At 39.8% G+C, this 27,036-nt stretch overlaps 2 protein-coding genes across 4 annotated transcripts; one reads left to right on the top strand and one right to left on the bottom strand.

Moving 5' to 3' along the window:
- Window positions 1-676: 676 nt before the first annotated feature.
- On the top strand, window positions 677-22,543 carry rabl6b (RAB, member RAS oncogene family-like 6b). 3 transcript variants are annotated; one of them, XM_039620276.1, is made up of 17 exons: window positions 677-811; window positions 3,523-3,630; window positions 3,732-3,919; window positions 4,002-4,136; window positions 5,068-5,115; window positions 5,736-5,788; window positions 5,980-6,068; window positions 8,475-8,615; window positions 10,453-10,558; window positions 10,734-10,837; window positions 11,185-11,567; window positions 13,157-13,310; window positions 13,527-13,730; window positions 16,165-16,420; window positions 16,572-16,758; window positions 18,715-18,773; window positions 19,278-22,543. In XM_039620276.1, exons 3-17 carry the CDS (start codon window positions 3,790-3,792, stop codon window positions 19,467-19,469), a joined length of 2,241 nt encoding a protein of 746 aa, XP_039476210.1. In that variant the 5' UTR covers window positions 677-811; window positions 3,523-3,630; window positions 3,732-3,789; the 3' UTR covers window positions 19,470-22,543. The 3 variants fall into 3 exon arrangements, with proteins under 3 accessions (XP_039476210.1, XP_039476211.1, XP_031590762.1); XM_039620277.1 differs by having other exon boundaries at window positions 3,764-3,919; XM_031734902.2 differs by having other exon boundaries at window positions 3,523-3,919.
- Window positions 21,908-26,783, bottom strand: si:ch211-102c2.4 (uncharacterized protein LOC568178 homolog). The gene is made up of 5 exons (XM_039620278.1): window positions 26,670-26,783; window positions 25,794-26,081; window positions 25,221-25,310; window positions 23,937-23,959; window positions 21,908-23,857 (listed from the first exon to the last, which is right to left on the bottom strand). Exons 1-5 carry the CDS (start codon window positions 26,704-26,706, stop codon window positions 23,774-23,776), a joined length of 522 nt encoding a protein of 173 aa, XP_039476212.1. The 5' UTR covers window positions 26,707-26,783; the 3' UTR covers window positions 21,908-23,773.
- Between the last annotated feature and the right edge of the window lie 253 nt (window positions 26,784-27,036).

The following is a 27,036-nucleotide window of genomic DNA, read 5'->3' on the forward strand; positions in this document are numbered from 1 at the left end:
CCGGGACAAACTGTGTTCCTTTTCACCTCAGTACGAAACGCGTAATATTTTCTCTGAATACCAGACGATTCTCTGTTTTTAGGGGACGGTTGGCAACTCTAATAATTAACCGTATGAACAAAATAAAGTTCAACATCAGTAACATAGCACCCACACAGCTGTATAGAAACTCCGTCATGCTAGCTAGCACGCAGTACGAAAATGTCAGCATACCGAAAATAAACTCCACCTAAACTTGGTTTATATCTGACCCAGATAGACTGCAGGTCATAACTTCTTACCTGAAGTTCAGTTCACCTGACACTCGGACGGGCGGCCGCTTCGGGTCTCTCCTCTTGCCTCCCTTTTCCTTCATCCACCTGCTGGCTTCCACCACTTGCTAATGTTATTGAATCTGTGGAAGCTCCGCGATATCCACCACACGAAGTAACGAGTAACGAGCCTATCTAAATCCCAGTAACGAGTAACGCGTTCCTGGTTTTGGCATAATAACTAGTTACCGTGCTCGTTGCCACAATAATAACGTAGTTACTGTAACGCGTTACTTAATAACGCGTTAGTCCCAACACTGATGAGTACTACTTGGAGCATAAGCTTAAATAATGTTTTGGTATCTCTAAGCTTGAGCTTTATTTTGAAACCATTTGAAACCGGATATTCACAGGTTTTGCGTGTTACTTGATGATTGGTCGGCGGTAGCTGTTTTCTTTGCAAAGGAATGTCGCTGCTGTATCTCTGTCGGGATGGAGGACTGACAGATGTTTTGAGGAAAAGATGCTGGGACTGCACGCTCCTATCTTAATATATACCCGTGAGTATTTGCAGCTGACGTTAACCTGAAAAACTCATCCTGACGTGCTGCCGTGTAGTGTCACTGAGCGCAGAGATGGCAAAGCTAAGCTAATATTGCCTTGATTGCTAGCTACAGGGAAGCCAAAGGATAACGTTACCCTTTAGCTGGGGTAACGTTAGGTAACAAGCCGGGCTGCCTCATCTCTGTTTGAAATTCGAATTGACCTTTACATACTCTTTAGAATTTTCTGATTTAAGAATGCTTAAACACATTGCTTCATATATTCAGCAAAGCTCACTGTTCTAGCTGAGCGAGCAGCACAGTCAGCTAATGCTAGCAGGATAACGGTGAAGGGGAAATTCAACCTGAAAACAGAATTAATTCGCAGCCATTGGTAGATAATTCCTCGGCTCTTTGGATTTGAGCTAGTCTCTTTTTAATACAAACAGACACGGAGCTTGTACTAATAATGTCAACTGAAGACAAAGCTGATCTTGATAGTGAATAATGTATTTCCTGTAGGGACACTGTGACAGCTCCCATCAGGACACGGAGACGTGTTCTGAAGCCTTCTGTTATTCAGCTGGTCAAATATTGTCTTAGAGACAGTTTCTAATTCATTGTCATTAAACCTACTGCGAAGAATCATCTGACAACGTCGTCATTATGTCTTGCTTCTGCTTGTGCCTCTCATGTGCTCCCATTACACTTGTGTCAAACAGTGCCGTCTCTTGCCATTTTGGTAACATAGTCGAGGTAACATAGTCCCCCGACCCGTCAAAGGCAGCCGTTTATCAAATGATTTAACAGTAAAATTTGGACTGTGTGTGTGTGAGTGAGCTTAACCTTATAATGTGGGGTAAAGTATAGATTGTGATTTACTGTTAAGTTCTGACCAGTCCTGTCTCTGTGGCAGGAATGATTAACAGTAATGAATATTTAGTCAAGTGCACAATCCTCATGCTTTCTACCCTGTCATCTTCAGCTGTAATTGAAGCTGTGCTGTAATAAACTAAGCTACTATGACATCACCCCAGATGAGTATCTTTGTGACTGTCATCCTGGCGTTTTGAAACTGGCAGGAGAGGGATGGATCAAAGTGAAAGTGCAATCTAAAACTATATTTAGTAACATACTAACATTTACAAAAGGGACTTAATTTTTACTTGGTCTGAGCAAAAATTGTGAGTGTGAGTGACTGAGACCATAAACTCATCAGGAAAATGTTTTCAAAGGTTACCCCCAAGGGACGTTTCTGTGGACGGACAGTTGTTTTAGAACTACTTTTATCTCGTTAACTCTCTGACTAACTCTGCTTGGATCATCCGATTGTTGTGTTTGTGGTGTTCCAAGTGTGTGTGCAACAGCGAAGTTGTCAAGTGTCCTCAAAACGTGGTAAAAGGTTTTTCTCCTCTTTATTTTTAAAATTTTAATTTATTGGGCAGTATAAATGTAGATAATGATAGATAACAGATAACATCATTCATCCATTCTCTTCCGGTTATCCTTATCAGGGTTGCAGGGATGCTGGAGCCTATCCCCACTACCATAGGGTGAGAGGCAGGGTACGCCTGAGACAGGTTGCCAGTCTGTCGCAGGGCTAACATATTGAGACAGGCAATCATTCACACTCACATTGACAACTATGGGCAATTTAGCATTGCCAATTAACCTTACTCAACTAACTGCATGCGTTTGGAAGGAAGCCGGAGTACCCGGAGAGAACCCACACAACAGATGGAGGAGTCAAACTCAGGACTTCTTGCTCTGGAAAGCAGCCTTAAAAGTAGTCAGTCAGTCAGTCATTTTTTGAGGTTATTTAACAGAAAAAAAAGAGTATTGCATCCACAAATTTACATTTATTAATGTTTAATTATGTCTTTTACGTAAATTTTATTTTTATAGGTTGCATTTAGCTCTTTTAATTTCTCTAACACAAAGCTGGTTATAAGCCAACTTTATCCCAGGCTTGAGTGTCTGAAAAATTACTCTTTCTTCTGATAAAAAGTTTGATTACATTCTCACATAGTATGAGAGGTTATTCGATAAGTGTTCAAGGCCAACAGTGTTAGATCTGCTTCAAAGAAAGTTTCACTAATTCTGGCTAAACAGCTTACTTACTCATAGACTTGTGTCGGTCTCCTTTTACTTTCTCAGCTGACTAAAACATGTCTGTCCCAGCTACAGTGGCCCATGTGGGACAAATTTGAACTGGGACAGTTTAAATTTTAGTTGAATATAATCTGCTGATGTCTTGTCAGTGAGATTTTCCATACTGTACCTTTAATGCACTTCCACATAAACTGTCTTTTGGCTGTCGTAGTCTAATGCTGTTCATACTAGCTGTGCTGTTGTTGTTTTCTTGTTATATTGTGTTTATTTTACTGAGAATTAGTTTCCAGCTGTGACACAGCAGATTTCCCAACTTTTTGAATAAATAAAGCATATCTTAATTTTTTAAAGTTGAATAGCTTGCAATTCAAATACATTTATTTTATTTCCACATAAGAGTGACAAACTTGCACAAGAAGCTGGAACTAGTGGATTTGTGGTTTTTCTTATGTTCTAACACTTGAGCATAGTTTGATATCATTTTCATTTTTTGCAAAAAATAACAAGCCTGTCCTTTTCATCACACCTACATGTTAACAGAAGAATTTCATCTAAACAAGAGTCTTTAATCCCCAACCTCTGTCTCTGTGTCTTTCTTTGTGTTTTTTTCCCCTTAGATGATGCTCAAAACAACATGGTAGTAAATTCTACTTGTGACAGGCAAAGAAAAACATCTGGTCAACTTTAAAAGAGGCACCGCTAAATTCAGTAAACCACTGAAGTTGGTACGAAGTGATTTGGCATCATATTTGGATCTCAGCATGGATCCTTAACTTCCTTGCCCGTGAGGACACGCTGGTACACTTTTACTCGTGTTGTCTTTAAGGAGTCATCAGCCAGAGTTCCTCTCTACTGCAGAGTGAAGCTGGTGAAGCTCAGTCAAAATGTTCTCAGCGCTGAAGAAGCTGGTGGGCTCTGAGCCTGGCCAGCTCAAGGAGAAGAACATTCCTGCTGGCCTGCAGTCCATGAACCAGAGCTTGCAGAGACGCTTTGCCAAAGGGGTCCAGTATAACAGTAAGTAATCCAGCCAGCTAAATACATGTTGTGTCTTAGTTTGTTCAGTTTTATGGCATCTCCATCATGTCTCCTACTCCAGTGAAAATAGTGATTCGGGGAGACAGGAACACTGGAAAGAGTACTTTATGGCATCGACTGCAGGGCAAAAAGTTTGTGGAGGAGTATATACCCACTCAGGAGATCCAAGCTACAAGCATCCATTGGAATTACAAAAGTAAGCCAAGATAGCTGTGACCACATGTGATCATCTCACCAGGGCTGGGTGATATATACATTTAAAAAAAATAAATATCATTACAGAGTGATAGAATTAGCCATTTAATTTATACCAATGTAGTCCAATGTTGCGTTACCAACTTATACCCTTATTCTGCCACTGCACCTTTAGGTGAAGAAGACTCTGTTTTTCATGTAGTTTGGTCAAAGTCTGCTTGAGGGTTGGCTAGTTGCTACTCTATAGTACAGTTCTGTAAATGAGTCTGCATGTTCACAAAAAGCTGGTGTACATGTGAACATCTGCACAAAGCCTCGTGCTTACTGTCTAATGATGAAATTTACATTACTTCCACCCTCTTCAAGCACACTGAACTACACAAAACTGAATTAATATGGAACTCACTGCAATTCACTTCCTTTGCAATTCACTTCCTGTCCTGACTGACAACCCAACTACTTTTAATTAGGACCAATAAAATTAGATGTCTGCTTTAATAAAAGTGGGTGTGACACATCACATGTTGTTTTTGTTAAAAAATATATATATTGTGCATCAGCCAAAAGGAGCTTTTAAATACTGAGAGGATTCTTTTGGTTAATGTAACCCAGCTCTGCTTGTCACCACTGCTTTAGTTATGTTTCTGTTTTGGTGAATATTTGACATCTGCTGTTTGTGCCTCATAATTTATTCCAGTGGCACCATATCAAGGTAAAAAGAAAAAGTTTAGCTGTAGTTTGAGCTAACTGATTGTTAGAGGAGGTGTCCTGTATTTTTGTCAGTGCTTCCATACTAGTGAGAAATCACTACAACCACATAGCACGTTAGTGAGTAGATCCACATTAGAGTCACTGAACAGTCAATAGATTTGAACTCTTCTCTCTGTGGTCTCAAACATGAATAATGAATGTGTCCTCTGTGCTTGCCTCAGCTACTGATGATGTGGTGAAGGTAGAGGTGTGGGACGTGGTGGACAAAGGTGAGTGTTGACACACATGCCAGTCAAATTTCCTCTAAGGCTGACCTCTTGCATTATATCAACACATCCAATAGAGATGCTTGCTGCTTGTCTGTTGTTCTGTCCTCAGTGTTGATGTTGTCTTTTTTTTGGGGCACCTCTCTTACACTCATCTCAGGCCAAAAATATCCTCTTCCTGAAGGTGTAGGTGAGCGCTGCTACAGTATGTAGATACTAAACTCTTGTGTGCTGTGGGTTTGCCCTGCCTATCCCCACTCTTATCTGAATGTCAATATTGTCAGAGTATGGCTCAGGGTTGCTGCCTAGCTATGTCTCAGAGTTTGGCTGTTTTGTTTGGGGGGTTTCTTTCCTTTCCTTTTTATTGTTTTGTTTATTTGTTTCCTGTTTTTTGCTACTGCTGCACCCAGTTAGAGCCTGAACATCTGCAGCGTGTATTTAAAGGGCACTGTGTGGTCAAAGTAGGCTCCAAGATGCTTTTCTGTTAGAAAAGCAGTTGTGTTGCTGCTCTGCTTGCTCTATACCTTTATACTAACTTGAGGCAACAAAACAAACTGCAGATCAGGATTTCACTGTGTGTCAGCTTGTCTGATCATAACGTTTGTGACCAATTGTTCTTTCAGGCAAAGGAAAAAGGCGCGGTGACAATTTGAAACTGGAGAACGAGCCCCAAGAGGTGACTATCACATGGCTGTCATGTGTTTTGGAAGAAAGGCTCACTTCTAGTATGTGGGTTGCAGATTTTAATCAGAGAAAGATGTCTTATAAGGAGGAAATTATAAAGGGGGAAAAAACAAAAAAAGCATATGATCTCAGCAGAATATTTTCCTCCAATTGTCCTTAAATATTAATTTGTTTGTGTTATAGTCAGATGAGGTGGCCCTGGATGCAGAGTTCCTGGATGTGTACAAGAACTGCAATGGAGTGATCATGATGTTTGACATCACCAAGCAGTGGTAAGAGAGCTTTCTGTGTGTTGTTGTCTCATCAGGCAAGTCTATTTCTTTAATATGCATGAGCAGATAAAGTTTCATTGTGTCTGTCTGTGGCTATGAAGCTTCCACTGCTGGATTGTGTTCAGCTCTAGATGCACAATCCTTAAAATACATTCCACTATTGCTATTTTGGGCATCCCAAGGGAGAAGATTTTTTTTTTTTTTTTTTTAATATTAGCATGGCAAATGATATAACTGAAGGTTTTTTCAATGGGGTTTCATGTAAAGTAGGATCTGGTGTATCTTATATCTCTGTGCTGTAGAGCTCTTTTGTTATTCAGCCACAATTAAAAACACATGAGTGAGCCTCGCTGTTGTTCTAAGTGCTACAGTGACTAAGCACAGTAAATGATAGGTATGCTTAAGTGTAGCAAAAATTATAATCACGTTTTCTTTGGTTAATACTGTAGTCTAATCTCCATTATTAAATACTGTTTTTCATCATGCATTTAATGATCAAGGGGACAAGGGGATTTACTCACATTTCAAATATAATTCAAATTCAGATGTAAAGCAAATAAGTAAACTGTTTAAGGTGAAGGTGGCGGTTAAGGACAAAGGTCCTCTGGAAGAGGCTTAGGCTCAGACTAACTTTCTGACTGTAAAGCCAGTCTTGGATGGGCAAGACTAGCCAGGTGTCTAGGATCCATATTAGTGTTCCTGTCATGGTGTGAATGCGAAGCACACCACAGCATGTCTTCCTTCTCTCTCCCCAACCGGTTGCAGCAGATGGCTGCCCCTCCCTGAGCCTGGTTCTGCCAGAGGTTTCTTCCTGTTAAAAGGGAGTTTTTGCTTCCAACTGTCGCCAAAGTGCTTGTTCATAGGGTTTCATTTGATTGATGGGTTTTTCCCTTTATGTATTATTGCAGGGTGTACCTTACAATATGAAGCACCTTGAGGCAACTGTTGTTGTGATCTGCCACTGTATAAATAAAATAAAATTGAATAGAAAATATGCCCTTGCAGGTGTATAATTTTCACAGACACCTCAGCAGTGTTGGGCAAGTTACTTTGAAAAAGTAATTCAATTATAGTTACTAGTTACTTCTTCAAAAAAGTAACTGAGTTAGTAGCTGAGTTACAATATTCTAAAAGTAATTAATTACTTGGAAAAGTAACTATTATGCGTTACTTAAAAAAAAAAAACAAAGAACGTTTAACCCCCTGGGGTCCAGGGTATAATTGGCCATTTTTTTACTACTCTTGATTTTCTCTCCACATTTTACCTTTAAAAACTATTTGCTTTGCCTTGTTTGGTATCATTCTTTTTAGCACAACCTCGCGTGCCTGAATTTACAGTTATGTTCTCATTTTGTCATACTGTATAACCAGAATTGATCTAAAATCAGACAAAAACCATAAGTAGTAGTAGAAAGTACACAAGACAACACATTAATTACACACTCCAAACACGCTAAACGTCACAAATCTCACGTCTCAAAACTCGCTCTCTCTCTTTTTCTGCGCTCTCTCTCTCTCTCTCTCTCGACGTCACTCCTAAAACTTCCCCTGTTTTGTTTTGTTTTTTTGCTCATAAGCAGAGCATGCTTGCTAGCGCTAACGTGGCAAAACTATTGAGGAAAAAACGCCGCATATATCTTGTTTATCACGACTCTGGTTTTACGTGGCCTATCGACACAATTTAAAAACTGGTTGCTTTGTCTTTAAGTGGTCACGTGATCAACTTACCACGACTACTTTATTCTTCCTCAGTCAAACAGCAGCACTCGATTGTTTTGCCCCCTGAGCTCCAGGTGTTGTGCTAGACAGCGATCGTGATTGCCGTCCGCGGGAGCGCGCAGATGCTTAAAACTGTAGCGTCCAGATTACTTACAGCTACTTCTGTGCAGCTGATATAAGATGCGGTAAGCTGAACACAGTTTCAACCGTCTGTTTGTTGAAAAATAGTAACGGACCACGTTTCCTTGTTAGTAACTGTAACGGCGTTGTAACAATAGGAATAGTAATTAGTTAGATTACTCGTTACTGAAAAAAGTAACGCCGTTAGTAACGCCGTTACTTGTAACGCCGTTATTCCCATCACTGCACCTCAGTGGGTAGGTCATTATTTTCTGACTCTTCAGAATGTCATTAAATTACACAAAAATCAAAAAATGTGTGTCTATGTTTTAAAACATTTATACTTTACTGTTTTGAGTCACTGCTTAATTCTCTACATTTTGAAGCCAGATACTGAACTTCAGGCTTACCAGTCATAAAAACAGGAAAACACAAGTATTTTACAAAACTGTGTACCGTCATTTGTAAGCGGAGTTGGGCAAGCGATATTTGAAGAATAGTCAGTTTCCAGTGAATATTGATACTCCCAGAAAAATGTTGTGATCCTATCAATTGCATCAATTGCAGGACTTTTAACTACATCCTGAGGGAGCTGCCCAAAGTACCCACCCATGTGCCAGTGTGTGTGTTGGGAAACTACAGGGACATGGGCGAGCATCGTGTCATCCTCCCTGATGATATAAGGGACCTAATTGCTGGATTGAACAGGTAGATATAGATAATAATTGAATGTATACAGTTGAAATAAAAAGTGTGATAATAATTAAAGTTATTTTCTCAGTAAAAAGTAAATCTTCTTACCTGATATAGCTGTGGAAAATGTTTTCAAATTTGAACATTTCAGTGAGCATCGCATTTGCTCAGTACTCTGGGATAAGCTACACAGACCTTTTTTGTGTCTGCACTCTGAGCTGTTAATAAAGCCATAATGTCATCAAACCTTGCACACACATAGAAGTAAAAAAGTTTTAAAATCTTATTTTTAAGCCGAAAGTTCACCAACGTTTGTCCGTGTACCTCTGTATTTATACAGGGACTGTCTTGTTTTTCCACAACAACTGCATGAGCACATTACCAGGATGGTGCCAAGTTGCAGGACTTGCCTATAGGGGCTCAGAATACTGCACCATATGTCACTGTGTTCAGTCACAGATAGCAGAAATACAGGAAACAGTACCAGGAATAAAGAGGAAGTGTTGGAAGAAAACAGAACCAGGAACAATATAATTCTCTAAGGACTTTAATTTTTTGTTTTAACTTTAAAAGATATTTACATAATCAGCAACTAGATTAGTGTTCTTTCGCTGTGGCTGTGTCTGCAGTTGCAAACCAGACATCCAGGGAACTGAGGGCTCAGTGACACAACCAAAACAGGAAGAAGCTTTTTTGGGGGATTTTTTTGTACATTTTGTTTTCTTACCCAAATTTGAGCTTACACCTCACCAGAGGGACTGACTCTGCAAAACCTAAAACCCCAGTAGTAGATAACAGGTATCACAACAGTGGTCATCAACTTTCTCTAGTGGGCTGTCTGCTTCAGGCTCGATGGACAGTCACGTAAAAATGGTAATTTTGTGGGTCATCTGACTCTTCTTCCCCACAAAATGATCCCTATGAGTGCCCCCACTCCAGTCAGAGACGTAAGGTGGTAAGGTACAGCTTAGCATCTTGCACATATAAAACATATTTGCACAAAACATGCTGCAAGTAAAATAATCTGTGAAAACATGGTACTTCCCGGGATTTTAAACCGAAACTCCTGCTACCTGCCAGTGTGGAAGTGCCTTAAACCTGCATTCTCTCTAACAGAAAAGATGTCTGATTCTATGAAAGTCTCTGGAAAAACAATCTTCAGCTCCCTTGATCTTTGACCTCAGTAAACTTTCCTCCCTAGATTTTATTCTTAATAAATACAATATGATTGTTTTGTAAATGATGGTTCCCCAAAGTCAAAAGGGAGGATAAAGCTGTATGTGCTCATAATACAGAATGTTTTCATTTACAGTTTGTTATCCATTGAGCACATCAATGTGGCATTAGTTTCAAAAAGCTGAGATGGTCACAGCAAAAACGCTAAACTTGTGGCGTCAAAACAGAATATCACTAACCAATGAGGGACTTGAAGATTGTTACCTACAATTTTTATATAGACTCTGCGGTGAAAACAGCTGTAGAAACTATGCTGAACAGTAGACTGTGAATAAAAGGTCACTCACATAATAGTGTTCAAAAGTGAACGTCACTTAGATTTATTTGGCTGGTTGGTAACTAACCAGTCTAGTACAAATGGATATTTTAACACTAAAAGCTGTCTAGTGTCAAAGGGAAGGTGTTATCCACTGTCAGTTTAACAACTTAACAAGCTGATGATGTGTCTGATGTTTTTGTGCCCTTGAGGTGTTAAATGCAGCTATACCTCTTTCCCTTTTTTTTTTTTTTTTTTTTTTTTTTAACAATTAAATAACACTTGGACATCAATGAGGCATGTAAATATAGGGTATATGTTCAGAAACTTGAGTTAACTCCTAATCCCTTCCTTTTACAGACCTATGGGATCATCTTACATCCACTATGCCGAGTCCTCTATGAAGAATGGCTTTGGCTTGAAATATCTGCACAAGTTTTTCAACATCCCGTTCCTTCAGCTACAGGTTATTCTTTTGTTTTTTGTGCTGAATATTTGATTTATTTATTTATTTTATAATATCCGGTTTTCAACAACTATAATTTTTTTTTATTATTATGTATTTATTGTAATGGAAGACAAAGCACGCCTATTTCATCTCAGCGCGTGCCCAGGTATTCATGCCATGTGTTTGTGTGCAGAGGGAGACCCTACTGAGGCAGCTGGAGACCAACCAGTTGGACATGGATGCAACACTGGAGGAGCTCTGTGTCCAGCAGGAGACTGAAGATCAGAACTATGAGATGTATGCTCATCTTTATTCTCTCTGACAGCCTGTGTACTGCTGTTACTGAGCCACTAGAGGGACTAGATCAAAAGCTTTATTTCCCAAAATTCTCCCCCACTCTATGTAAAATATTGTGTCCTCACTCTTTGTGCATTAGTTGCTCTCATGTCCACTGTTGGGCTTACACCAGTGAGCTACTACCTCCATCTTCTAGCAGTTGAATTTAACACAGATTTATAAAATGAATTACACATCTGTGTACATTTCCTTTTACTGAGTTTTTCCTTACTCTAGTTTCCTAAACTGTATTGATGGCCTCAGATGTTATTCAAAGTCTCTTAACAGTCCTGTTGTGATATCTGCAGTTTCCTGGAGAACTTGGAGTCTCGCAGTAAGGGCTATGGATCCCCTGGTCCAGCCAACGGTCAGAGTCCCTCCTCAGGCTCTCAGTCCCCCATTGTCCCTCCCAGTGGGGCCTCCACTGGCAGCTCCAGTCCCAGCACCCCACAGCCACCAATCCCTTCCCAGCCACTCCCACAGTCACCATCTGTGCCCACGACCTCTCCTCCACCTCCCACAGCAGCAGCTGGCGGGGCAGCTTCACCTACTGCTGAGGTAAAATCATTGGCCCAGTCACCCGAACACCTTCAGTCACCAGCTGCAGGAGCGTCGGGCCCCCAGAAACGCAGCTTCATCTCCCGCTGGTTTGGCTCATCCCCAGCCATCGAGACTTCTGCCTCAGGACCAGGTCAGTCCTACACAGCAGAGTCCTCCATGTAGTCTCCGCACCAACCATCTGTGACAATATTTCTGTCTGTTCACAGCCATTAGCACATTCGTCCACATAACGTTACAGTCCAACACTGCAATTTTGCACTCAGGTTAAGTGGACCAACACTCTCAATTATAAACTAATTCAATAACAGTAAATGATGAGTTGCAACCAGAGGTTTGAGCCCGGGACATACACACCATGACATGACCATGCACTGCTGCTGGTTGAGGTCCTGCAGCAAATTCTGGCCATGACAAACCTGCATAAGAATCACTCAGTGGCTTATGTAGACAAACAGGAACTGCAGGCTTATATAGAGATGCTCATTTTTGGATGGTGTTTACAGGTCAAAAAATTAGTCAGTTTAAATCTGCAGGGTGCTGCTGCAAGCCCCTCTCCTCAGCAAATGTAAGAGCAGTGTCAACTTTGCATGGACAGGAAAAGAAGAGCTGGCATCACCACGTGGGACGCTTACATGCAAAGATCAGTCTATCCATTTACAGCTTCTGCTCTGCCTCAGCTGGAGTCCCTCTTCTTGAAGGGTTAAAATCCAAAAACCGTGATTAATATTTATATTTCAGGATGAAGTATTTTTAAAAGATTTCGTCATTTAAAGTGGAAAAAAATCTTATTTTATAATATTTTTGCAGCAGTTTTTGCAAAGCTGCCATTTTTTTGTCTTTAGGGCATTGAGTGTGACAGTTTCTTGGGGTTTTTTGTTGCAAAGAGAGGTGACTATGACACTGCAAAAAAGAATTCATGAAAAACAATGTTGCTGCTAATCATAGACCCATTTTAGGCCCTATTAAAAATAATAATCAAATATTCCTTGAAATGTATTTTATGGAAATTATTTTTGTTTTTGTTTTGTTTTTGTTTGTTTTTTTGATAAAAATCAGCTATGAGCTATATAAACATACTGGCCTTTTAAAGCATTAAAATCCATAAAATAATATATAATATCATTAATATTGGATATTTAAAGTTCAGACCGAAGTAGTTTGAAAAGACAGAGTCATTTAAAGTGGAAAAAATATTACTATATAATACTTTTACAGAACTTTTTGAGAAGCTCCCCTGTTTTGTCCTTAGGAAGAGTCAAACGAAGACAAAAAGAGTCAGGATTTTAAAGAAGGGTTAAGAAAGCTGTTCAAACGCATCCATCAAATTTTGATAAACTGGAATGTAGTGAGCTAATGGAAACATTCGATGGAGGTTGGTATATGAGTTACTGAATAAAGAGTTCACTTTGAATTTTCTTTGTCCTCACGACACTGAGAGTATCCAGACCAGTTTTAGAATACACTTGTTAACCGTAACTGAAACTGCCAGGTCCATAGTAAGTAATCACAAGGTTTGAGACTCGGGAGTTGAGAAATGCGGAGCATTTAAAAGGATCAAAAGACTGGCTGGTGTTGGAATGTCATGTGATTTCAGTCTTTCCTTGCAGTTTCTGTATTATTAGCTAAAAGCAAACACACAGTGGTTCTGCTTTGGAGCTTTTGAACGTTAAAGCGTAGATTTTTATTCTGAGTCCTTCCTTGTCTCAATGTTTTCCTCAGAGGAGCCTCCTACACCAGTGTGTCCTGCTAAGGTGCAGAGTGTGGATGATTTTGTCCCAGATGAGAGACTGGACAAGAGTTTCTTGGAGGACAGCCTGCCCTCCAAGACCAAGGTGCCCCAACCTGCAGCAGCTCCCACTGTGGACAGTGACAGGTGAGAATTTTCACAAATACTTCTGACTTGGCCTGTTTCTACTTTTAGAAAATACTCTTTGTCAATGTTTTACATTTTACCTTCTTTATTCGACATTTAGAAGAGGTTGAATTAAATTTTAAATGTTTTACAACATCGTTAGTCACTAAGTGTCTGCTTTCAGTCACCTCTTCAGGCCTCTTTGAACCAACTTTTCTTGTTCTTGCTTCAACCCAGTGATGGTGAGGATAGAGGAAACCCCATGGTGTCCAGTTTCCAGGATGAGCTTGACCCTGATGATACTGAGCCAAGTCTTTCCAACTCTAAGACCCTCCCCCCCATTAAAGATATCACTCTGAGCAGTGACGAGGAGGAGGGAATACCAACAGCGCTTGTAATCTCACAGGATCAAGACCTGGAAAGTAAACCTGAGCTCAAAGCGTAAGTCAAGAAAATTCACTAGTGACACAAGTGATATACTGCTCAAATTTAAATTAAAGAAACACTTTTTAATCTGAGTTTAGCATCAAGTCAGTGAAACCTCTGGGATATTGACCTTGTCAGTTAAGTAGCAGAGGAGGTTGTTAATCAGTTCACTTAACAAGAGGTTCCCTAGAAGGGCAACAATGCGACAACAAAGCAGGAATAGTTTTACAGGTGGAGGCCACTGGCATTTTCTGCCTCCTGATCTTTTTCTGACTGTTTTTCTCTAGTTGTATGCATTTGATTAGGACCAGTGTCACTACTGGCAGCATGAGGCTATATTGGGACCCACAGAGGTTGCACAGGTAGTGCAACTCCTCCGGAATGGCACATCAATACATACACTTGCCATAAGGTTTGCTGTGCCTCCCGGCACAGTTTCAAGAACATGGCGGAGAATACAGCAGACAGGTAGTTACTCTGTGAGAGCTGGACAGAGTCACAAAAGGTCATTAACCCATCAGCTGGTATTATTTTGTCCCAGGAGGAACAGGGTGAGCTCTGTCAGAGCTACAAAATGACCTTCAGCAGGCCACTGATGTCAGTGTCTCTGAACATATCATCAGAAACAGACTTCATGAGGGTGGCCTGAGGGCTCAACATCCTTTAGTTGGGCCCTGTGTACCAATGTAGCCCGATTGGTATTTGCCATAGAATACCAGAAACTGTACCACTAGCACCCTGTGCTTTTCAGAGACGAGAGCAGGTTCACCCTGAGCACATGTGACAGATTTGAAACAGTCTGAAGAAGCCATGGAGAACGTTATTCTGTCTGTAACATCGTTAAACTTGACTGGTTTGGTATTGTCGGGGAGACATATCAATGGAGGGACGCACAGACCGCTATAGGCTAGGCACTGGCACCCTGAGTGACACTAGGTATCATGTTGAAATGACCAGACCCACTGTCAGACCCTACACTTAGGGCTGCACGATTAATCGTTAGAAAATCGCGATCTCGATTCATACTTATGTGCGATCTCATTTCCAAATGACAACGATTTAAAAAAAAAAAAAAAGAAAAGAAAAAAAGAAAAAAGACGACGACTATTGTACCGCATTTTGATCCGGGACGTAATCTGCATGAAAACAAGCGCTCCCTCTTCCTGCTCAACAAATGACAAGGGCGGAGCCTTATACCACCTGATACAGAAGCTGTGCCATGATGCTCAAATTGGCAGGGAAAAAACAACGGAGAACACGTCAGGGATGACGAGAAAGTGACAGGAGAAAATTCATCCCGGTCAACCACCCAAACATCAATAACGGGAACCTTATACAGCGCCTATACTCGTCGAACTCCCGCAGGCACAAAGAAATTATGGAGGCTATTACTTATCACCTGACCAAAGATATGTCAACACTGTGCAAAACGAGGGATTTAGGAAAATGATCAACACCCTAGACAAACGCTACACAGTGTCGTCCAGCAACTATTTTTCTATTGTTGCACTACCTGCTCTATACACGCAGTGTCCAGCAACGGTGGAGACGGAATTTCAAGCAGTACAACATTTTGCGGCAACCACAAAATGTGAGGCATTTATTGTTTTTATGTTTATTTATTGTTTTTATGTTCAGTTTCAACTGTTACGAAGTTGATGTGCAGTTAATAAGTGCAATAAATATTTATATTGGAAAAGAAAATCGTGAGAGAATCGTGATCTCAATTTTAAGCAAAAAAAATCGTGATTCTCATTTTATGCAAAATCGTGCAGCCCTACCTACACTGGTGCAGTGGGTCCTGAGACATCAGCTGTCGTTTCACTAGGAGCATGCCCCGATGTTGTCACACATACATAAATGGTAAAATGGTAAATGGCCTGCATTTCTATAGCGCTTTACTCAGTCCCTAAGGACCCCAAACCCACTACATTCAGTCATTCACCCATTCACCCATTCACACACACATTCACACACTGGCGATGGCACGCTACATTGTAGCCACAGCTGCCCTGGGGCGCACTGACAGAGGCGAGGCTGCCGGACACTGGTGCCACCGGGCCCTCTGACCACCACCAGTAGGCAAACATGGGGTTAGTATCTTGCCCAAGGATATTTGGCATGCAGCCAGGAGGCAGCCTGGGATCGAACCACCAACCTTCTGATTGGTGGCGGACCTACAGCTACAGCCACCCCGTACATACAAGCACATGGGGGCCATACAAACTACTAGAGTACCATTTTTGCAATGAAATTTTGGCAAAGTGGATTATCCTGCTGCATCACTTTTTCACTTTGATTTTTGAGGTGTCTTTGAATTTATCCCACTGTAGGTTGATGTGTAAACGATGTGGCATTCCTAACGCATAACCCAGTACATATCAGTGTAAATATGCAGCATTGTGATCTGATATGTTTTTTGTTTTTTTTTACGTGTTCTTTTAATCAGGCCTATGATCACAAAACCAAAGGTGGCATCTAAAGCTCCAGATCCCCAGGGCCAAACCACACCACCCATCTCCCTAACTTTAACTCCTGCAGCAGAGCAGCCAGCCCGACACCAAGGCAAGAAGAAGGGAAACACGCCCAAAGCAGAGGACTCTGACACAGACCCTGAGGCTCCTGTGGCTCAGCAGATGCTTTCATTTGTCATGGATGACCCGGACTTTGACTCTGAAGCATCAGACACACCTAAAATTGCAAAGGTAAACCAAGATACTTCCACTGTGAGGTCAGTTCAGGTCACAGATTTGGAAAGCAAAATCTGCAACAGAAATTAAATAGACAAAAAGTGAATTAAAACTTTTCTGTTCTGTTTCTTGAGTGAATATACATTTGCATCCCTTTTGAATGCAGGATACATTTCCAGTCAGGGATGAGCTTCTGTCTGACCTCTCTGATGATGACATGCAGTTAGCCAAGGTGCCAGAACCCCTAAAACCCACTGTGATCACCTTCAAACCCAAGGACGACACTGACCTGTTTGGTCTCGGGATCCAAGAAGAGCTTCCTGCAACCAAGGAGAGCAGCGAGGATCAGGAAGGCAAGTCCAGAAATACTTGTCGATGTAACTCCACATTTGATTAGCTGATGAGCTGTGACTACTGCTCTTAAGAGTAATATTTAATACTGCAGGGTTTTTAAAATGTTGAATGCAAAAAATAGAAGTTATGTATTATTCCTAAAATAAATAAATAATAATTACTTAATTTAATAAGTGTAGAATAAGTGTAGATTTAATAAGTCTAAATTTTGTAAACAGAATTTTTATCCCAAAACAAAAAATAAAACTGTTCGTTTTATTTTTAGTTTGCGGAACTGGTCACAAACCTAGCACAAGGAGAACACAACAAACAACCATATTCACTATAAGCATGAAGCCAGTTACAAATATATTTTTACACATAAAAACAAAAAGATAAACACTCTAATCAAATCAAAGGGTCAACAGAACCCCTTAGATTCAATTCATATTGCACAGTCACTTCAAGGCGCTTGATATTGTTAGGTAAAGACCCCAAAATAACAGAAAGAAAACCCCAACAGTCAGACAACCCTCTATAAGCAAGCGTTCAGCGAACGTGGGAAGGAAAGACTCCCTTTTCACAGGAAGAAGCCAGAGTTTAATATTAACTAATTGTTAAATCCAGAGAGGTGTGTAAGCACATACTGTGGGAGAAAGGTGACTGAAGAAGAAATACCTAATGCATCATGGGAATCCCCCAGCAGCCTACACCTATTGCATCATAACTAAGGGAGGATTCAGGGTCATCTGATCCAGCCCTAAATACAGTACAGTGGAACCCCGACTTACGAAATTAATTTGTTCCCGAGGGTCTTTCGTAAGTCGAAAATTTTCGTAAGTCGAAGCACCCATCGCGCCTTTTGAGTGAACGATAGGCTAATTGCTAACGGCAACAACAGTACGTCGTTCAAGTGGAACAGCGAAGCGCAAGTACGAAAGCCAAGGGGTTGTCACATGATTCGGAAGGCATTGTGGGTATTGTAGCCATTCTGGGCTCAGCCAATCAGAGCCAGCGGATTTCGTTACGCGGGCATTTTGCCGTAACACGGGAAGAAATATTGCCGTTAAGTGCCTTCGTAACTTGAATTTTTCGTTAAACGGGGTATTCGTAAGTCGGGGTTCCACTGTATATGCTTTAACAAAAAGGAAAGTTTTAAGCCTAATCTTAAAAGTAGAGATAGTCTCTGTCTCCCAAATCCAAACTGGAAGCTGGTTCCACAGAAGAGGGGCCTGAAAACTGAAGGCTCTGCCTCCCATTCTACTTTTAAATACTCTAGGAACAACAAGTAAGCCTGCAGTGTGAGAGCGAAGTGCTCTGCTGGGGTGGCCTTATTATGCAAGACCTTGTACGTGATGAGAAGAATTTTAAATCTCATTCTGAATTTAAGGGAGCCAATCAAAAGAAGCCAGTATGGGAGAAATATGCTCCCTCTTGCTAGTTCCTGTCAGTACTCTTGCTTGAGCATTTTGGATCAACCAAAGGCTTTTCAGGGAGTTTTTAGGACACATAATTACAATAATCCAGCCTAGAAGTAATAAATGCATGAAGTAGTTTTTCAGCATCACTCTGAAACAGCAGGATTTTTAATTTTGCAAAGTAAGACAGCAGTCTCACGTATTTAGTTAATATGTATATTGAAGAACATATCTTGGTCAAAAACAAGTCCAAGATTACTTACAGTGTTAACTGAGGCCAGGGTAATGCCATCCAGAGTATTTGTCTAGACACCATATTTCTAAGATTTTTAGGGCTGATTACAGTAACCTCGATTTTATCTGAATTTAGAAGCAAGGATGTAATTTTTTTCATGTTATTAAGCTTTGGACACATGGTTAAAACAATTGTCCTTTTTGAAATAGTCTGTTCTGCTGGTTTTGTTAAGAAACTTAACTTCAACATAAAACGTATTTAAAATGACTCCATCAGCTGTTCACCACTTGTGAGAGCGCTGTATGCATGTGCTCCTCTTTCAGAGAAAGAAAGCAAACACTCCTCCAAGGAAAGGAAGAAAAAGAAGAAGAAGAGCAAAGAGGTAAACTTTTTGTTGATATTACATACTGTAAGTACTTTGTGTCTAAAGGAGAGAAATGAAGCCGTTTTTCTCATTGACCATCGAGCATAGAATATCTGTTAAAAATTGAATGCCTGGTACTGAGCTGTGGTGACGGTCGATGAGCAAGAGGATAGTGTGGAGACATTGCTGCTGTTATACAGAGGAATACAAAGGTGTATGTAAAATGATAAATGATTATTTAGAAAGATTTGAATGAAAATTCAAAGACATAATGAGTGGACATTCTTGTCTAACACACTCACCAGTGAGGGGTCAGGCGCTTCAGACTCCAAACTTGATTAAAGTCTTTTAAACTGCAAGTCTACAAACTGCAGGGTTTTTTTTCCTTTATTAAAAGGATTTTGTTGTTTTGCTATGAAAGTGAACTAAACAGAAATAGAAAAGTTCAGCTTTTTATGTCGTGAACAGCCTTTGAGGTTCTGCCGGCGTGTTCTACAGTAAACTGTGTGCCGTCACTTACAGGAGGATGAAAAGAGCAAGAAGAAACACAAACACAAGAAAAAGGAAAAGGATGAAGCTGCAGCACCCGATGAGAAGGAGAAAAAGAAAAAGAAATCCAGGACCAAGAAAACCGAAGTGGACGAGCTGGAGGACTTTCTGGGCGGCGGGGCAGCATCGATCAAAAGAGATGACGGCGATTATGAAGAGCTATAAGAGCTCCTGCAGAAGAGTGCCAGGGCACAGGGTTGTTGGTGGTTTGACTTGTATGTGCATAAAGCAGCATATCCAAGCCATACACTGTATACAAGGCTAACAGCACCCAGGTAAAATAAGCCAGGACTCTGCTACGTTTGACCTGTATATTACGTTTGTTTTTTCCCATCTGCCCCTGTGCTGTCACTTCCGTTCCAACCAATAAGAACAGGCTGGGACACCCACACGTACTGTAGTGAGTGGTAACAGAAATATGATGATCAAGGTGGCCGCAGCTCAGCTCTTTGTACTCTGAAGCATTTAAATATGTTTGAAGAAGGTTTTATTTAACATCATCCACTCCACGAACCAGCTGCTGTAAATAAGCTTAACCATTTAGTCTGAATGTTGGTGTGGTTGGTGTAATAACTGAGAGCATGCTCAGAGTGAGAAGTGACTTCTTAAAGAATCCACAGTGTTCTTTCTCTTTGTTTCTTGGGCTTAATGGTTAATGGTAATTTTAGTCTTGTGTCTAAATATGAACACTGAAGGAGAATTTAGATGATTTAAGTGCGCCTTCCTGTTTTCTCACACTCCTAAAGTTTATCGTCCTTGCAAAGTTGGCTGAATCCGAAACTGGATATTTTTCTTTCTCATGGCCTTCTCTGTGTTTAACTCAACATTAGGTTCTTCTGTAAGTAACTTTCATTGGCTCTTTGTGCTTATGTTATTATTAAATTGTTGTTATTAAGCAAGATCATCTCAGTGGGATCTGTTTGGTAGGTTTCTGGTGCCGTCTTGCTTGCAGATTTTTCTTCTCTGAGAGTAAGAACAGCAGCGATTGTTTTCCGGAGCTTCCTTTAACAGCAGCTTTTGCTCCTTCTCCCTGAACAGTGGGAGTAAGTTGATGGTTATTTTGAAAACAGGAGCACCTTCTAATCTGTGTTCTTAGCTGTATGTATTTTAGAAGGAGCTGTTAACAAAGGCCTTCAATAAGCAAATCTCTCAACTCAGCAGCCATCTTGAATCGGATCTGGGAGCTTATTTAAAAACCACTTTGAGACTGGGGAGAGAGCCGCGACTCTGCTACTACTCACATCTACAGCACAGCAAATAAAGCTGTTACAAACCTCTACTGTGTCCCTGCGTCAGTGCAATAACATGATTGTCTAAAGTGTTTCTCATTTCAACTGTTGATTGGCTCTTTAGACTTGTAAATCTTGTACACCGTTTACATCTTCTCCTTACTGATCTTATACGGACAGAAGGTCAAGCAGGGCCAGGGCTGTGGCTAAAAAATGTCTGAAATGGAGCATTTAAAGCAGTCTGAAGCCTCACTGCCACTTCTGCATACTGATTTGAAACATCACACTAACTGGAAGCTCCAGAAAAGTATCTGCAAGTGACTGATGTTATCAAGACATCACCACCAAACAGTAATGCGAAGTTCCCACAGAGTTACATCTCAATACATTTGAATTACATATGAATCTGCTTTGAGTCGTCCATGACTCACAGTTTTTTTTTTTTCCACATAAAAGCAAGCTGTGTGTGGTTCTCTGATAGGTTAGAGGGATTTGTGTAGTTTAGGAAGAGCCAATGATTAAAGTCTCACTTAAAAAAGACAAAGTGAGAAAAGAACTTGTGAGTTGGCTCGTTCTAACCTGCGTGAACTGAAGCGTAAGCTTGACCGCAGTGAAAGACGTCAATATTGTTTTATCGCAGTCCATAACGACTCTGAACCTCATCGTAATAACAGTTTTGCTTCAGTCACCTGCTGACGCTGCTTTGAATATAACATTTTCTCCACACATCACAATGGCTGCTACAGGTTTTCTGTCCCACTCTCTCTGCTTCAGCCAGTGCTAAATTCTCTTCCTGTTTTCCGATTGCCTTAACGGAGGTTTACTACAAGGGAATGATGTGCAGCTGTCCTCGTGAACCATTTCAAGTGTTCTTACTGTAAACTGTTGGCTAGCTCGGTCAGATTAAGAATGTTGTCCTAGCCTTTTGTTATAGGTGGATCTGTATCATCTTTAAATTCTGTTAAAAGATTGCAGTGACTCGGTCCTTTGCTTTGGTGTCACTCTCAGTGGAGTTTTGTTAACATTCCCAGGACTTTTTCTTTATTTATTGCTTCCATTTTGTTGTTTTCTTTGCATGTTTTTGTGCCCAGACTTTCCTAAAAGCTCATGCAGGGGTTTTTTTGTTTGCTTGTTTTAGTTGTTGTTTTTTGTCGAGTCACATCTGTTGATATTTGTCATCCATTTCCTGTTATCCATCATGCAGTGGTTTAATGCCAGAGCTTCTTAAGAAACTCTGCGATGATATGAACTGCTCCACCTTTCACACATTATTTCTTTATTTCAGCAGCTCTTGATGGACTCTTGATGACATGCATCATCTCCCAATACTGAAATGTTTCAAAGAAGTGAAGCTTCCAAGATACATCGCATGTATTCTTTTGACAGGTTTAATATGGTTTTCCATCACATATACACACAGTTTACAAAAAGGTAATTGTGTTATTCCAAAGTTGAAACTATGCAGCATTGATCCTGAATACTGTATGCTCTTCTTTTTATTGTCTCTCGTCATGTGATTGAGGATAAATGCTGACAGCACAGTTTCAAGCAAAGCATGAGACTTAAAATGTACAGCAAGAAAAGAATGTAAAAAGTGTAAAAATAAAAAGATATATTTGAAGAGCTTTGTTCCAAAATGAAATGTACAGCATGTGGGAATAATGGCATCTCCATGAAATAAATACAGCAAAGCTCCGTTAGGGGGTTGTTGTGACTAAAGTAATAAGATTTCTGAATGAATGATGTGCCCTTTAAAATACTGCGTTTTTTCGTCCTAATGGTTGTACGGCATTTTGGAATGAAACCCTTCATTTGTCACCCCATGACATGGTCCATCTTTACACTATGTGTGAGTTTGCTTATGTTTGGTTTGTCCAATAAATGCAAACTTATTTCTTCATAGAAAAAAAAAAAAAGAAAAAAGATGTGTGTGTCTCGTCATATTGAAGCCCCTTGAAGCAATTGCTGTTGTGATTTGGAACTATATAAATAAAATGGAATTGAATTGAACACTCGGTCTAACAATGAGGGCAAACAAACACCGTGACTTGGACGGTTATGTACTTTTAACATGTAACGAGTTACTAGTTGCCCTAAACATGACAGTATAGTACAGCAACTGTGTTCTCACTATGCTGCTTCACATTATAAGGTAAAGACCCTACATAGGTTTTTAGCAAAGTTATTATGTAATGCGTTAAGCTGGCTGATGTTTCAAGTATAGGTTAGACAACACTAATGGGACTAAAAAGTGCATTATTAATGCGAAGTGGCTTTCGATATTATGAAAGTCTGTTATGCTATGCTTCATCAGAAAAACATTCCTAATGACATTATGGGCTCAGTCACCAGTTTCAGGTCATTTTGATCAAAACATAAATTTCAGGTTGTAAATTATGGTTATTATTATTAGAGTAGAAGTTACAAGTTAACAGGTAATAAATACGTGATGTCCTCAGCTCAGGTTTTTATAACATACTGCTTCACTAACCAATGAGTAACATGAGTGCCAAAATCTTTTGTAAACAATCTGTGGATGTTCTCCAAAGTTAAAGTGAAAATGTTTGAGAAAACTTAAGAAAATATTAAAGAAGAGGTCGCTGACACTCTTTGGACTTTGGCGCGTCATTCCATCTCAAAGCAGCATATTTTTAGAACATTTCTTGCTTGACTACCTCCATTTTCCATTTAAAAAAAAAACTTTATGGTCCAAGGTTTGAGCATATATAATGACTGCTGCAAACTTCTAGCTTCATATATCAAATAGTTTTTGAAATATATTACCATCAAAATAAATCAGAATCTGTAATTTGGGACAAAAATGAAGTTTTATTCAGTATGACTCGAAATGAATGGCTGAGTCTATAGACTAATCAGAAAAGTGCCAACAGTTAAGTCTGAGGACCATTTTCCCACAGACTTCCAGAGAAAGTCTTTTCACAACCACAGGTATCAACCCCTGGTGGCTTCAAAACAGTGCAAAGAAACTCTTTGCTTAACATTAGCCAGCTTATAGTTGGACATTTTGTGAAAAGCATATGTATTGGCTAACAATAGACAGAGCTATGAAGCCACTCCTGCTGTGAATTGTTACTATACTAAAAAAAAAATTATTTGAATCGAACATTTTCATTGGCAATTGTAATTTAACTGTTGTTTTTTCTCACTAATTGATTATAATTTCAGATTGAATAATTAAATTATTCCAAAGACTCTGCCAACGCTCCTCGTGCCTGCATTTCACAGCAGAGATTCTGTGTTTTCATACTCCTGCTCAGTCACAGCTTTGGTCATACCCACGTCGTCATAAAGTCCATCTGCTTTCTGAGGGAAGACCAGAAAAAGATGTAACACCTGTAACTCTTCATGCTGTTTAAATGTTTCAAGGTGTGGGAGGTTTTACCTTAAAAAGGTGTTTTTGTGTTGCTGTGAAAGAAAAGTTAGAGAGTTTAGTGAACCCACCATGGTTACATGCTACAGCACGATGCAGTGACCATTGTTTATTATTTATGAAATATTAAAACGAGCTAAAATTCTTACATTGCAAAATGGTTCATCTCGTATAGTACTGCAGCGCAAATAGCTTCCCTTACCATTATTTATCATCTGAAGGACTCATTAGAAGTGAAGAACATAAATGAACAGTAACACATAAAACACAAGGCCTGTCTCTACAGCTGATGGTGAAAGACCTGAATCCAGAATGTGCAAAATTAGATTTCATGTGACTAATTTTCATCAAACATATTCTTTATTTCATTTTCAGCTGTCATGTCTGTCAGGTCTCTGGGTCGTTGACCCCAAGTTTTGAATTTTGGAGGTTTTGGGGGTTTGTTCTCATTCTTTTTCCATATCTTTGTATTTTAATTCAGCACGTTTTTTTCTATAACTGAGTGCTTTCTATTTAACATTCATACACTGGAAAGTAACTTGTGGTTTAGTGTCTTGCCCAAGAATGCTTTGGCATGCAGACTGTAGCAGCCAGGGAACCACCGACCTTCCTCTACCTCCTGACTTACATCCACCCCATTCAGGCATTTAAGACATATTTGCATCTTTTAAAAGTTCTCATCCCACATAATCTGTAGAGGTGCCAAAATTACAGTGATTCTTAAAAATATTGTGTATACATGAATGATAATGTTGTAAAACAGTTCTTTTTGTTTTCTTTGTTTCTAATATATCAACAGCTCTAAGCTCCACTAAAAGTTAACATGTATAAATTTTAACTCTCAAAATCCAATAAATTGCTGCGTTGTTGTTGTGCTCCTGTCTTCCTTCTCTCTTTCCAACTGGTCACAGCAGATGGCCGCCCCTCCCTGAGCCTGTTTCTGTCGGAGGTTTCTTCCTGTTAAAGGGGGCTTTTTTCCTTCCTGCAGTCGCCAAAGTGCTTGCTCATAGGGGGTCATGTGATTGTTGGGTTTTTCTCTGTATGTATTACTGTAGGGTCTATCTTACAATATGAAGCACATTGAAGCCACTGTTGTTGTGATTTGGTGCTGAATAAATAAAATTGAATTGAATTATAATCTGAAAGGAATGAGAACAAGATGGATGGATAGATAGATGTTTTCTAAGTTTTATACTTCATGTAGTTGTGTCACACAGCTTGGGTGAAAGTCTTTCTAACTTTAGCTTCAGTGCAATAATTGTATGTCTGTTGTGGTGAAGTATAAAAATATCTTACTTTTCAGGTACATGCGGGTAAATGTGGTTACCATGGGCAGCAGAGGGAGCAGAATCCAGCGAATGAAACTCCAGATATATGAAGCAGTGGCTGCAGGGGGTTCCAGAAAAAGCATGTGGTTTGTATACATGTAGTGCAGCCCATGAGCACTATATCAACATTTACTTGCTTATCCACCTTTCTTGCACTAGAACAGGGAAACTACTGACTTGTTAGTGTTTTAATATCTGTTTGCACAACCAGCTGACACACTGCAACACAAACACGGTGTCCGCTTTGGTCTCCACCATCTCCAGAGATTAATATATGGCTAGTTATGTTTACCAGCTAGCCTATTATTAATTTATGTTATTCTAACTAACTAAAATTTGGGGTGTGCAAAATCACGAAATATTCCCTGAAATCCAAGTTAACACAAAGAGCTGAGTAACAGTCCCAAATCTTAACTGGGCTTACAGTCATAGAAAACCTATGATTCTCATAAATACTCATATTAGAACATCACCTTTTGTAATTTTTAAAATTATGAAAGCTTAACATGCATATAAAATTGAAATATTATCTTATGCTTACAGTTGTGGATGTAGCCTTCAGCCAGCTTGATGATGGTGCCATTTCTGTTTAGCAAACCACACCAGTACACTCCTTGTTTGTGGTTTGGCTCCAACACTTCCACAGTGAAGGAGCTCACATCCTGGGTCACCTTTAGTTTGCCTCCATCCACCAAGTGTTCACTGTGACTGAAGGTGAGGCCGGTGCAGCACTCGGCAGAGTTCTGCTGACACCAAACCCTCGGAAGGCTCTTGTACTTCACTTCATAAGGACATGTCAGCTTCTGCCAAAACAATGCCTCACAGGTACCTGCACAGTGACATTGTTTAGGTGTGGAAATAATTTTTAAATGCTCCTGATCAGTAGTTCTCCAGGCTTTCTGGGGGTCTACTAAAGTTTTCCTCTTGATGTTGGTTGTTTTTCACTCATTTTCATTCCAGTACTTGTAGATATTTATTTGAATAGGAATGTTTTGTTTTTGTTTTTGTTAAGCCATACAGTTTCATACTGACCTGTTAATACTCCTGTACTAATATATATTAGTAATAACCAGTACTAAGTAATACAATACCAATACTCTAAAAGCCCACATGAACAGAGTACAAGACAAAGTACAAGTTGATAGTTTATGTTTTATTCTTTCTCACTGTTTTTAAATAATAATATCACTGAATGTAATTATGCCAAAGAAAATGTGTACCTCGAAATGATAGAAGATAATTTTCCTTCATGATATACCGAATGGCACTGATGCCATATTAAAACCCGTTTTGGACTAGATAGTTTAATCTACTTCCGTTAGTGGCCCAGTCAGGCACTACAATGATCTACAAAAACAAATATTTAAACTCTAAGATATGAGTTCAAGTCCTCTGTAATCATGACGTGTACGCTTACCTGTTGCCAAAAGAAATACTGAAATCAGAATATGCATGATCCAAACACCGAATCTGGTTATACTCAAGTCTAATTTATTCAACAGGAAGAGGTGCTTTTAATGGCAACTGACATATAGCAGGAAATATTTGGCCACAGCGTTGTTGCCTGCCTTTCATGGTGTAATGGTGAGGGGATGATTTAATCATATTACCTCCTCAAGGGAGAATCTTCGTTCTTACAACAACCTGGCGGATTTATGTGTCTGTTTATTCACTGAATATGCGAAGCAGTTACAAGTTTATCGGTGAACAAAAAAAAAAAAAAAAAAAAAAGAGAGAGAGAGAGAGAGAAGAGAAAGAATTCTTTGGCTTTTAATTTGAAAAAT

Source organism: Oreochromis aureus, linkage group 12 (assembly GCF_013358895.1).
Source record: "Oreochromis aureus strain Israel breed Guangdong linkage group 12, ZZ_aureus, whole genome shotgun sequence".
In the NCBI taxonomy this organism is placed as follows: domain Eukaryota; kingdom Metazoa; phylum Chordata; class Actinopteri; order Cichliformes; family Cichlidae; genus Oreochromis; species Oreochromis aureus.

Coding starts and splice junctions, on each gene's coding strand:
- rabl6b (XM_031734902.2), top strand. CDS start 3,790: ATGTTCTCAGCGCTGAAGAAGCTGGTGGGCTCTGAGCCTGGCCAGCTC. Junction 4,137..5,067: donor CATCCATTGGAATTACAAAA/GTAAGCCAAGAT, acceptor TGCTTGCCTCAG/CTACTGATGATGTGGTGAAG. Junction 16,759..18,714: donor GAGCAGCGAGGATCAGGAAG/GCAAGTCCAGAA, acceptor CTCCTCTTTCAG/AGAAAGAAAGCAAACACTCC.
- si:ch211-102c2.4 (XM_039620278.1), bottom strand. CDS start 26,706: ATGCATATTCTGATTTCAGTATTTCTTTTGGCAACAG. Junction 25,311..25,793: donor TGAAGGCTACATCCACAACT/GTAAGCATAAGA, acceptor AACCCCCTGCAG/CCACTGCTTCATATATCTGG. Junction 23,858..23,936: donor CACAAAAACACCTTTTTAAG/GTAAAACCTCCC, acceptor GTCTTCCCTCAG/AAAGCAGATGGACTTTATGA.